Below are 13,409 nucleotides of genomic sequence, written 5' to 3'. Positions count from 1 at the left end.
CAATGCTGATTTTTTTATTTTTTATTCTAGAGTGCTGTCTCCCAATTACAGTTTAATATGCAGAGACAACTATGAGAAAGCCGATTGCAAGCTGGTTTCACAGAAATTGGAAGAGGAAGTTCACAGTAAAATTTAGAACATAGGATGTTAGAGGTAACTATACTCCACTTCAAGTCAATACCAAAACATTTTTACTGCAGCAGAGCGACACAATTTAGCACACGTGTGGCAAAATGATTATTCATAATAAGTAGTCATAGCTCATGAATATTAACTGATTTGTACTGGTTCATAATTTGCTTGGCTCAGCAAGTCATGTGGCCTAATTAGTATTCATGAGCTGGGCCTTCACTATATATCTTCAGTGTTGCATGATGTTTCAGAAATCATTCTAATATGCCGATTTGCTGCTCAATAAACATTTCTTCTTATTAATGTTGAAAATGTTGTACAGTGATACATTTTTTCAGGATTCTGAAATGAACAGTTCAAAATAATAGAATTCATTTGAATTGGTAATCTTGTTACATTGCTAATATCTTTACTGTCAGTTTTGATCGATTTAATGCATCTTGGCTGAAAAAAAAAAAAAATTGTAATCCTTAAATCCTGCCCACAACTCAGTTTTCACTTTCTCATACTTCTGGTTTCTAACATGGCTTCAAATAGGCCTAAATCAATGTGAAAGTGCAGCTGTAGCCGATGATGACAATAAATTGTGCATTTCTACACCAGAAAAGTGCAAAATAAGATTCCTTCCATTAAAAAGAAAATTAAATAAAAAATAAACTAAGCTGTTTACTAAGCTGTTGATGGACATCTCATTCTATTTGTGAAAGGCTGCAGCTACGCCATCCACTTTATTTTGCCTGACTAACTAAAATAATGGTTTTATTTACAAAAATCCTGTGCATGACTTCATCACCATGCATTTTAGTCTTTTTATATTCAAATAACTTTTTGACAGTGAAATCAAAGCCAGCTTGTAATGTGTCTGGCCTCTTAAAGGAACTGCTACCTGCCTGATCTGCATTGAGTTAACCGCACACTACATTAAATGGGCACAGTGGTATGGCAGGTATGAGGCTGAGATGTTTTCTCAATTCCAAAAAGGTCTTCAACATGCCTGTCCATCCAATAAATATAATTCAAATTCACAACCGACAGAGTGTAGAGTTACTGGCCCAGTTGGCATCAAGCGTAGAGTAATGTACAGGACATGGTGTACGGTTCTGACCTTTTGCACCACGTTCTCCTTCTGCATCTGACTCTGTCTCAGTTTCTTCAGGAGCACCAGCTTGGCCTCCTCCAGCCTGAGCTCCTCTCGGAGAGCTTTGATCATCTGCTGCCGCTCGTCGCCAGTCTTCCCCTGCAGAACAAACACACACGAGAGATCAGCAATTAGGTTCACTAAACTCATTCTAAGGGTTTAATGGTGGGTAACCAACGATAGATCTGATTCCTCCATGGGATACTGCACCTTAAACATCTCAAGGTTGGCCTGATGCTGTTTCTCCTCAGGGTGAGGTGTGCTCCGGGGGCTAGACGCCTCGTTGTCTGACAAAATGATAACGTCTGGTGATGGAGTGCGTCGCTCTCGAACTATATCGCTATGAAGAGCAAAAATAGTGGGATTTTTAGGGGCACCGTAAATAGTCATTTTTAAGGGAGTCCAGATGAAAAAAAAAAAAAACAAGGCCTAGCATCACCTGCAGGATAAAATCATTAAAGTATTATTTAATTTAACACCACATAGCAAAAACATTCTCTACTTCCCCGAATATCGGTTGTTTTTTATAATCTGAAATGTGCTACAATTTACATTCCAAAGCGACTTCCATAACACAATTAACTTCAAGCAAGCAAAATGATCGAGCCCAAGGTACGTTAGCCAAAGTTTATTTATATAACTCATCTTCCTCACACTAGCAGTTTCAGGTTTATTTTAAATAAATTAGTTTAGTCCTGGCATTTATAATAGATTTTATTTACAATGAATGACACAAAAATTTATGTTTGTTTTATACTATATATATATATATATATATATATTTTTTAAATGTTATGTTCTGAACAGGGTTATTATAGGTAAACTAAAACTGAAACTAAAACCATTATAAAAAAAAATTTTGTAACTGAAATAAAATAAAACAAAAATGTGTTTAACATTTTTTCAGACAGTTTCTCATTTCAATTTAGTTTAACGTGATGTACTAAACTAAATAAAACCGAAATAAAATCTCATGTAAATATCGAAAACTACAAAAAACAAAGAAACAACAAAATTACCAAATCTGGAAAATGAAAATGCATAAATACAGAAATAAAAACTTATTTCAAAACATTAACAAAAACAACAATACCTGAAAAATACTGCAATACCACTTAATAACATTACATGTAAAGGATTTGTAGAACTATGCATTTTTATTGAGTTTAGTATATTTGTAAGCATTGCATTTTATTTACCAGTACTTACTGACTTTCACACAGATGCAGATTTTTCATTCAACAATGCAATTTTCACCCGACTTATAGTCATGTGCAATTTATTTTCCAGGAAATACGGTACACATTTCAACAAACAGATGTTGAACGCTCTGCCGAAACCTCACCTCCTTCTGGCACTCATGTCCACTGGCTCATCCACTATGTTTTCCTTCCCATTCTTACTTGGACCTCCATGGCCCCCGACTCTCAAACTTCCATTCATCTTCTCCTCGTAGGCCACAGCTCCCATCAGCCCCTGGCTGCCCCCGGGGCCCTTGCCCTCTGCCATGGCTGCCGCCACCGCCGCCCCCTCCAAAGCGGCCAGATCCTTGCGTTTGAGGAGGGCAAGCATCTTAAGCCTCTCCATGGCCTCGTGACCCTCCATCTTCAGGCGCTTGGCCAGTGCCTCGTCCCGCTCATCTTGCGCCTCCAGACCCCGCTTCAGCAGGTTCAGCCTCAACGCCTCCTCAGACATCCGCTCCATCCTGTCAGCGACACAGAGAGAGAACATTTGTGAACAAATGCTTTTAAATCACCCATAGTAGCAAAGCAGTGAATTTAAACAACTTGGGCCAATATTTACATGATAAACATTAATAAAAAAAAGTTAACTTTTAAACAAAAATAAGTGCATGGTGTTCAAGAGTACATTCATTTTCACAGCTGTATCAAGAGATTTTACTGGTACTGGTATCAAATACCGAAATTTTGGTATCGCGACAGCCCTAATCTGTAGGAATCAGTACAAATTCCCCAGCTTGAGACCAATGCAAATCACTTAATTATTCTTTTACAGCGAAAGAGCTGAGAGCAAGTGAGAGAGAGTGAGAGAGATCTACTATGACTCCTCACACGCCCACAGACTTAACAGAGCCATTAGTCTGCCTCGTGCTGAGGCTGTGGACTACAGTGCTCGAGAACCAAGGCCTCTCCAGGCTTAATTGATAAATTACATGATCATTACATACAAATCAGTGTAACTTTCATGGTTTGACTGAGGAAATTTGCTTGGGCTGCTAGTAGAGAGGGTCTCCCTACCTCACATTCAGCGCCTGTTACGACAAGAGTCATTTCTGAGTGCAGACACGCAGCTGAACGGAGCTTCCCAAAACTCCCACTGACAACGTCACAAAGCGGTCACAGAGAGGGGACCGACTTTCCCCACTTGTGGGATCGTATTTCTGGCACCAGATTACTGAGACTGAAGATACAAGTCTTACTCAAGAACTATAATTAGAGGATTTTTTTTTTTCACTCATGGATCAACAGCAATGCTTTCAGCTGACAAATATATGTATTTTCCCTGTTTCCACATTATATATATATATATATATATATATATATATATATATATATATATATATATTTTTTTTTTTTAAATATAGAAATTACATTTCAGCTGTAATTTTAATTTTATTTAAAACCAATAACTGTGCTTATTTGAATAAAGAGAAAACAGGAAAAGATTACTCAGAAACGGTGTGATTCAATCTATCACCTACATTTGACCTAGTGATGCACCTAAATTTCAAACGAAAACGTGTTTTGGAAGGCCGAAATCACTGGGTCACATTCATACACATAAGAGAACTTCATAAAAAAATTCCCACCTAATTTACAACTTGCATGTTAGAACATGAATTTGTTCTTAACTCGTTTTAATGTTAATGAATTTGGAGCATTCAATATAAGCGACCAAGGGCCCAAGGTTAGAAATTTGCATAAAACACCCATAACATCTCCATATAAGAGAATGTTTTTCACAGACTTTCGTCACTCTAAGCAAACTTATGAAGCTCTCCAAAGAAATGCTCATCTGAGAGCACAGCGCAAGATCTTTGAGCATATATGAAATATGACGAAACAGCTGTACAAAATTATCTTAACACTTTTATGAGGCCACCTAGAGTATATGATTTTTGCGAACATGTGGTAGTTGTTTCTGCAAATGGAGAATAACTTAGTTCTTGATGAATCATGATTTGTTTGTGAAAATGTTCGTATGCAGATTTCATGCACAAATTAATGGGTATGCATGATTAGTGAATGAGACCCACTAACCAAATTTAATTAGCACTTCTCTGATGAAGCAGTTTCAGAATCTTATTTCATTGACACAAAGTGAATAAGGTACACATGCAGCAAAATCTTAGTACATGGGAAAACAAGTCAGATAAAATCGTTCAGTTAAAACATTGAGAGAAGGCTCGTTGTCCAAGAACCTTACTTCGACTGGTTTAATTTAGCAGCTGAGAACACAACACCCTGAACATAGCACAGATTTCAATTTCCCAATTTGGCCCAATTTTTTTTCAGTAAAATTAATTACCGAAACGTTTTTCGGTTTAATTCCATTTTCAGAAATTCATGTTGGTGCCTCGCTAATTGACCACCTCAGCTCCATTCATCAGTTCATGGTACACCAACTCCTGCGCAACGGCTCTGTTGTCAGATCTAGTTTTGAAGCACGAAGAGTCTGTTTTGGGAGACAGATTGAAAATACTACAGTACAGTAGATTGATAAAAAGCACAGTCTTGCTAAAGAGACATCCTGCCTGGAAGACACTCTCCGTCCGACACAGAGAGTGTTGTCTCCTAAAATATATAATTTATGGTATGATGGGACACATCATGACCACAAATTCTTAAGTGCACAGGTAAAACTCCAAAACGATGCCCTATATAAAACGGTGTAATATGCGTGTTTGATTTTAACACACGGTTAACCCAATAAACAGTTTAAACCAGCGGTGACATTGGCTCATCTGGTGCTTCAATAAACCAATCTCTTCTGCTGCATTCTTACAGTCAGCCATTAACTTCCTGTTCTCCCCTCCGGACAAAAGCACAACACACCACACGGCAGCCCAACAGCCAGTCTATAACGTGACTGAATCTCTCCGTGTGCGTGCATGTGTGTGTGTGCATGTGTGATTGTGTGTGTTCCATGCAAAGCGCGCACATACACTGCGGGGTCATGCGTGCTCAAGTGCAGATTTGATTGTGTACACACATAAGACTCAGCCGCACTCTGGACATGTGTCACGTACTACAGATCTAAATGATCATGTGTGTGTTTGCTCGTCTTTATTAGTTAGGCACGCTTGGGCGGACCCTTCATGGCCAGAGGGCAGAGAGAGGCTCTCCCCCCTCCCACGCGCGCACACACGGGGAGTGTCTGGACAGTGAATGTGCAGGACTCTATGCAGGCTATTGTTTGTGCTGGAACCTCTTTATCTGTCTGATGCATTTGTATTCAGCTCGTAGCTTCAGTCTAAAAGGTAGAACATCATCAGGTGCTGCCGCTTGCCCAGTATTAATTCTTTGGACCCCATATATAAGTATAAGTATATACACACACAGTAAAAACTTTTAAAGGTATATACATAATACGTACATTTGCAAATGGAGGAGGGGCTGAAAAAAAAAAAAAAAAAAAAGGGATTTTCGTTTGAGTAATCCTCCTGATATTATATTTTTTACACTGCAATTTTGAAATGTATTTGTGCAGTGCTTCTCAATTCACAAATGAATGACTCCGCGCCAGTACTTTTTTTGTGAATGAAAAGCATACATTGTGACCAGTGGAGCACGATTCCTGAAACAAATGACTCTTATGAACCAGTTCTTTTAATGAAGTTAAAAAAAGGATTCCTTAGTTTGAATCGGAAGGGAGGGTCTTTTAAACACTGCTCTGTAAAATCTACAACAAAAGCAAAGTGAGACTTTATGGAACAAATTGGAGATTATAAATGCAATCTGAACTGGCACAATTTGGAAGCTTTTCTAAACCAAGAGCTTGTATTGTAAATGAATTCAAGTAAATTCCTAATATAACTTTGATTATTGGAATCTTGGAAATTGGAATCTAATTGATTCAAGAGCTTGTCAATAAGAATCAAATATCAGATTGAATTGGAATTTAATGAAAACGAGAGCTTAAGAATCAGAACCAAAACTGGAATTCAATTAAATCAAGAGCTTGTAAATGAATCATAACAAACTCATAATCTAACAAAATCAAGAGCTTGAGAATCAAAATCAAATAAAAACTGGAATCTAATTAAACTGAGAGCTTGTGAATAAGAATCAAGCAGAACTTAGAATCCAACTAAATCAATTGCTTAATTAATAACAATGAGGGCTTTGCATATGAATCAAACCAAATTCATAATTAGAAATCAGGAATTAGAAACAAATCAAAATGGAAAATAATATAACAATAAAACTAATCAATTCCATTCAAACTGAGACCTTGAGAATCAGAATTAAAAATCAAAATTGGAATCTGAGAATCAGAATTGAATCTAGCTGTATACTGTATCTAGCTGAAGTACGTTACAATCATATTGTTGTATATAGGGGCAGCTCCATTAAGTATGCATTTAAATATGAATACAAGGATACAGCGTACACGCAGACCAAGTGAACAAATTTTTATAGTGTGAAGCAGACAAAATAAAAACAGAATCTATTCACTTTTGAAAGAAAGCACATCGTGAATACTCAGTTCATCTCTGACACCTCTGAGCTCCCCTCTCAGTTTGAGGTCATGCAGAATTCAAACATTTGCCCTAGGACTCCTTAACTTTGATTTCAGTGTATCTGCAAGCGAGGGACTGTGTATAATGTGATGCGCTGGAGCGAAGCTGGGATCAAAAGGTGCGTGGACACACGTATCGGTCAGGAGAAAAGCAGCATGGTACCACCCTCCCGCACTAATAGACCACATAGACAGACAACGAAGGAGAGTTTCTCATCCGTGTGTTGACAAATGATGCTCTTTGTGATGCGAATGTCGCACAGGTCTTGGTGCAAACACACAATCAGCATATACGTTCACTAAGTGCTTTTGTTCGGCGCTAATGAATATTATTTAACATCCAGCTCCTGGAAAGCTCAGTCCTAATCATCCATTCCTATAAGACGTGACTGATCGCAGGCAGTACTGTCTATGGCAGCCATGGTGACCTTGCTTAGCCATAACACTTTAGAAAGAAGGCTTCAGAAGTGTGTGTGTGTGTGTGTGTGCGTGCGTTTTTGTGAAAAGTCAGGACATAGATTTGTATAATGACAAAGGTATGACATGGGTATTACAAGGTGAAGGTGACATCTCAGGACATTGACCCATGTCCCCACTTTTCAAAACGCTTATAAAATCACAGAGTGAGTTTTTTTGGGGGAAAGTTGAAATGCACAGTCTCCTGTAAGGGGTAGGTTTAGGTGTAGGATTGGTGTAGGGCAATAGCACATACAGTAAGTACACTATAAAAACCATTACGCCTATGGGATGTCCCCACTTTTCACAAAAACGAACATGTGTGTGTGTGCGCGTGTGCTTGTGGGTGAGATTAATCTGTATTCACAAACTGGACAAGTGACACCTCCACATTTCTGGTTGCAGTACAATGACAAAAGGCTCATCGCAATTGTTACTTTCTGACTTCTCCGATGTAGAAAACGTTTGCGGTCTTCTATTCTGCCAGTCTAGCAAGCTACATTACCGTGCATATTTAGCTGAAGTTCAAAACAAAACATGCCAGTTGCAAAGCTTCAAGACCATCTAGATCAGGGGTATCAAAGTCATGGCTTGTGGAGGAGTCCAATGTGCCCTGCATGATGATGAGAGGAACAACATCTTAAATGTACAAGTTAAAACAACATTTATATATTTGCCATGTTGGTTTTATATATTCATAATATTCTATTTTTTAACTACAGTATGAAAGATAACCTCTTTATTACATTAGTCCATATTTTCCAGCTGATTCTAGACCAAACCATTTCATTTTTCCACTCTGCAATGGTTCACGCACAGCAAATAATGACAACACTGACAGGTACAAGTAAAAAAAAAAAAAAAAAAAAAAAACTAAAGCTAAAAAGTGAATTTTCCAACTATTTCCAAGTCGTTACTGTAAGATTATTTTAGATATGTGAGAGATAACCAACAGATGGCTATTATAAAATATACAATGGTCAAAAATAAACCAGAAAAATGCTCACCGAATATAATAAACACTCAAAAGTTTGGGGTTGGTACAACTGTTTAAATGTTTTTGAAATAAGTCTTATGCTCTCCAAGGCTGCATTTAGTTGATCAAAAATACAATTATGAAATATTACTTTATTACTATTTATTCATGTGATGCCAAAGCTGAATTTTCAGCAGCCATTACTCCATTCCTCTGTGTCACATGATCCTTCAGAAATCATTCTGATATGCTGAAAACGGCTGCACTGCTTAATATTTTTGTGGAAAATGTGATATTTTCTTTAAGGATTCTTTGACGCATACAAAGTTTATAAGACCCACATTTATTTGAAATATTTGACATATTTTGCAACATTATAAATGTCTTTTCTGTCACTTTTGATCAATTTAATGCATCCTTACTGAATAAAAATATTACACCTGAAGTCTGACACCCAGGATCGAGGTACTTTTATTTTATTTTATTTTTTTTAAATTGGCCAAATTACAAGCTGCTTGACAAACCTGAGCCAACCAAACGTTAAACTACACCTAGTTGACCTTATAGTCACGTTCAGCTGTAGTTCCTATGAAACACACAGTACTGTAGTTATTCCTAAACCCAATTAAGCTCCCGAGACCCACAAGCGACTGGTCTTAAAATGCCTTATTGTAGGGACATCCCCAATTACAAATTAAATTGAGCTGTAATTGGTCCCCTGATGACTTCATCATCTCTCTATCATCCCATTATTTCTCATGTCATCATTTGCACTCATTCTTCTTCTGGCAAAGTTTAATCATACATCCGCCGTTGCATTGCAAAGTCTAATTTACGAGATTGGCTTTACGAGCGTGAAAACATCCGGTGATCTCTCTTACAAAACTCTACAAAAAGTGCTACACTACAATCTTAAGAAGAGGCTGCATAACGTCCTTTAATTTAACAACGACTGAAGAACTGAAAAGCAAGCACATAAAAGCCTGATATATAATGTCGTATCCTTACTACAAACCACCCACCTTGCACAAATGAGTGCGTGAGGGGGAAAAAAAAAAGGGGGAAGAAAGAGGGTAAAGTGACGGAGACAGTTGAAAGAAAGAGCGAGGGAGTGCGTGAGCAATAAACGCACAAGCATACACATAACCAACAATGGCACCAGCCAGCCAATCAGAAAGTCCGTTCAGTGCACGTCAGTCTGACCCCCCCACACCATCTCCCTTTACATAATATAATGACTGTTTCAGTCAGCTGCTACAAAAACCAGACTCTCTTTACTCGGCCCACTCCTCCTTTATCCACCCCCCCCTTTTTGCATATCGACGCACACACACACACACACACACACACCCCAGCCACCCCCCTCCTAGTCCTCTTCCTCCTCCTCCTCCCCAGAAACCTGCACACGCGCACTCCACGACAGACTCACTGCTTTGGGCACTACGCCAGCCAACGCAGCAGCAGCAGCTCCGAGATGAAAAGAAAGAGAGAGCGAGAAAAAGAAAAACAGAGATAGAGAGTGAAATGGTGTACGCGAGCACACCGCGGATGAGCCATATCGCTTCACTCCGGATGAGATTATCTGGCGATCTCACCCAGCGACCCTCGCAACACCCTAAACCACAACTTTCAAATCTCCATTTTATCTAATCAACCTTTTGTCCCGCAATATAGTCCCACTGATCCCTTTCGGATGGTCCCTGGATAGTTACTCGTGCAGGACTTCTTGGCAAGGTAGGGAAAGGGCCTAAAAACGAGGAACAATTTGTGTGTGTGTGTGTGTGTGTGTGTGTGTGTGGTTTGATGGGCCATACCGACACAAGACTCACTTTGTGCCCTTCAGACCCGCCATTCTAATACAGCTGTGCCACACACCACAAAGCAGAGCAAAAACTGACCCCTCCCTTCTCGCTCTCCACCCCTCCCCCCCTTCCAAAAAAAGTATTCCTTTTTTTCCTCCCTGCGTTGTAAAAATAAACACACACGCTCACTTTCTGGGGGCCCCTTAAAGGTACGGACGACCACAAACTACTTTTCGGTTCTTATTCTTTTTTTTGTAAACAGATACACAACACACGTTTGGGATCTCAATCGGTTCAGGTGGGGGGCAGAGTTGGGGGTTAGGGCAGACGGAGAATGAAGAGGACGAGATTGAGACAAAAAAATGAAATGGAAGAAAAAAAAAGACAGCAGCACTCTCCTGACACGCTACCCTGTCATAATGCCAACCCTTAATTCCCCTCTGCCCATCCCCCACCGGCACACCATTTTCTTTATGCACACGCCACTGCTGCCTGTCGATCAGATCACTGCGAGCACAAAAATGTCCTCCTCCTTCTGCCCCCACTGCAAACACCATCACACCCTGAAGCCCCCTGAACCGGTACACCGCAAACACACACACAAAATCAAAGACCCTTGCCCCCCTACAAAAGAGAAGCGATTCAGGAAGTGTATGGAAAAAAAAAAAAATTGCCAGCTAAAAGAAGTGATGATAATAATATGGCCGGTTGCAAGTGCACGATGGAATCCGCAGCTCATTTCACGCATGATCTGCATCATGACAATTCATTTGGCTGACGTAACCTGCTGCCCCACCTCCCAGACCAAAGCGCTGGTGGCATCGCATCCCTCACCCAGAGAGGTACAAGGTGTCTTGTTTTAAACAGCACGCTAGGACTCCCCCAGGACCGGTCTGATATCTGAACTCTCAGATTCCTTCATGCAAGAGTAGCGATGTGTCCTCCCCAAGTTTCGTCCTAAGGCACAGCACTTATCGTGAAAGAACAGGGGTTTGCACCCATCTTCGCTTCTCCCCCCCATCCCCCACCCCCACCCTCGGAGCCTGGCCCATCTCCCAAATCTGCCTGTTCGCATGCAGCCCCTCTGATCACCCACCCGCTCAATTGGCTAGATTAAGCCTTTCCTGTTTGCAGCATCTGATGCGGAGTACGGAGACCTCAAAATGGCTGCTACACCATCGCTAAAGGTGTGTGTGCCCACCCTGATGGATAAAAAAAATAAATAAATTTAAAAAAATCAAGACGCATTGGGCAAGAACAGGTCTGGCTGCTCGTTTTGTTCTCGGAAGTATCCGTTTGGATGGAATCACAGTTCTTTGGGGTTTAAATGTAAGGAGAGTGATTTATAGTGAAGGGCAGGCGTTGACGCAATAACCTAGTTAAAGCTGGAGCGAGCGGGCTTGGCATAGGGTCATACAGGGTGAGAGCCATGAATGCTTGGGAAATGGCGGCAATGGCTGATTTCTGAATGCAAACTTTACAGTAATGTTCTCAGATTTGGTTGGGGAATCATTTGGGTGACTTTTCAGTAGGATCTATATGATTTTGAACAGTATGGATGTAGTGGGAAGGAATAGTTCACCCAAAACTGAAGTAAATAACACAACTTTTATGACATTCCAAACCTGTATGACTTACATTCTGTAGATATGCTGAAGAATTTTTTTGTCTATAAAATTAGTCAATGTGGAGCAAAACAACTCTAGACCCCAATGCCATTCACTGTATGGACCAAAAAAACAAACAAACAAAAAAAAAAGACAGAGACAACTTCCAAAATGTCTTTTTATGCTCTGAAGGCGACAGCAAGTCATACAGGTTTGGAACAACATGAGGGTGAGTAAATGTAGACAAATTTTTGGGTGTACTGTCTCTTTAAGCAGACCTCTGTTGACTTTGGAGTAGAGGAGGATAAAAAGACTTTTTTCTGTTTATATTAGTTGTGAAGAGGGTTTCGGATTTGACATTTATCATGTCAGAACTCTCGGTCCTGGATAAACACTTCATAAACCGAATAAACATTCTCCTTACTTTCACCGCAACGGACAGAGTGTGTAGACATCAAGCGAAAAATGCAACCATAACAAGAGTGGACTTAAATATTTAAGTTAATGTGCTAGAAAAATATAACCCTCTACAATAAAGGCAAGGGATATGAGAATAACAAAAAATTGGCACCTTTAATCTTCTATTAATCATATTAAGATAACTAAGATGGGAAATGATGAAAGACTTGGCCGAAGTCGCTTTTAAGGTGACCATGTAGTGACCATACTTGCTGCTGCAAAGCCTTTCAAATAAATACAAGTGATTTTAAAGACTAAAGGCTAGAATACACTAAATAGCTTTTATAATCTGAACAGATTTTTTATTTAGACTGCGTAAATGGTTACAGAAAAGGAAAAAAGAAAAACTGGGCATTACACACTTCTAGACTTTCAAGTTGTTTCCGAACAACAGACAGACTCATGCAGAAAATGGGTTTGTTGTTTGGAGACACAAATTAAAACAATTGGTTTTAAAATCAGCTCAAAATCAGGTCTTGATGAGATCTGTCAATTCTGACTGCCTAAAATCTGAAAATTGGCTTTCGGCAACTCGGATCAACAGACTGCAAATCGGGGGAAAAAACTGGGCAAAAGTCACGTTAGTGTATTCCAGCCTTAAATTTGGATAGCCTAGATTCCGGCTTCCAAAACTGCCGCACACCCGAGCCCTTCTGGCATGTTGCAGAACGAAATGTCAACAAGGTGACGACCCTCCATTTGCCATTAGGAGGTTTATCTTCAGCTCCTCAGCAGCTGGCTGCCACTCCGTGAACTCGCTTTCACAAGCGACAAAGCACCAGCGAGAGTGTGACCTCCCCCAGGGCGCACAAAGCAGAAATATGACTTGAACAGCAGACCCGGGCCTCATGATCTCATGCCGCAGCCATTTCTGCAGCCTGACTCCAGTAGAGACGCAAAAGCAGGTGACAACACCTGTTTGGTCAAGACCTGCCTGATTTCTTTCATTCGGCTGTCACTTTGGCTCTCGCTGCTCCTCGCTCTGGTATCCACCACCTGAGGATCCAAGAATAGGTTTAACCGGATAAAAACAGCTGAACAAGGTGGTGAGAAATGTGAAAAGATGAAAATGAACA

At 39.9% G+C, this 13,409-nt stretch overlaps 1 protein-coding gene across 5 annotated transcripts in view; it reads right to left on the bottom strand.

Moving 5' to 3' along the window:
• The window catches only part of gatad2b (GATA zinc finger domain containing 2B), a 39,310-nt gene that overhangs the window by 11,083 nt on the left and 14,818 nt on the right, over nt 1-13,409 (bottom strand). For 3 of the 5 annotated variants that reach the window (XM_058753261.1, XM_058753260.1, XM_058753264.1), the window contains 3 exons: nt 2,616-2,975; nt 1,481-1,610; nt 1,238-1,369 (listed from right to left, as the gene is read on the bottom strand). In XM_058753261.1, the coding sequence (XP_058609244.1) occupies nt 1,238-1,369; nt 1,481-1,610; nt 2,616-2,974 (621 nt within the window). In that variant the 5' untranslated portion in view covers nt 2,975. Of the gene's footprint in view, nt 1-1,237; nt 1,370-1,480; nt 1,611-2,615; nt 2,976-4,819; nt 4,967-13,409 lie in introns of all 5 variants that reach the window. The other 2 variants (XM_058753258.1, XM_058753259.1) reach the window with 1 other exon arrangement.

The sequence above is a fragment of the Onychostoma macrolepis genome, chromosome 19, assembly GCF_012432095.1.
Source record: "Onychostoma macrolepis isolate SWU-2019 chromosome 19, ASM1243209v1, whole genome shotgun sequence".
NCBI lineage: Eukaryota > Metazoa > Chordata > Actinopteri > Cypriniformes > Cyprinidae > Onychostoma > Onychostoma macrolepis.
This window is presented reverse-complemented; position numbering and strand designations above follow the sequence as displayed.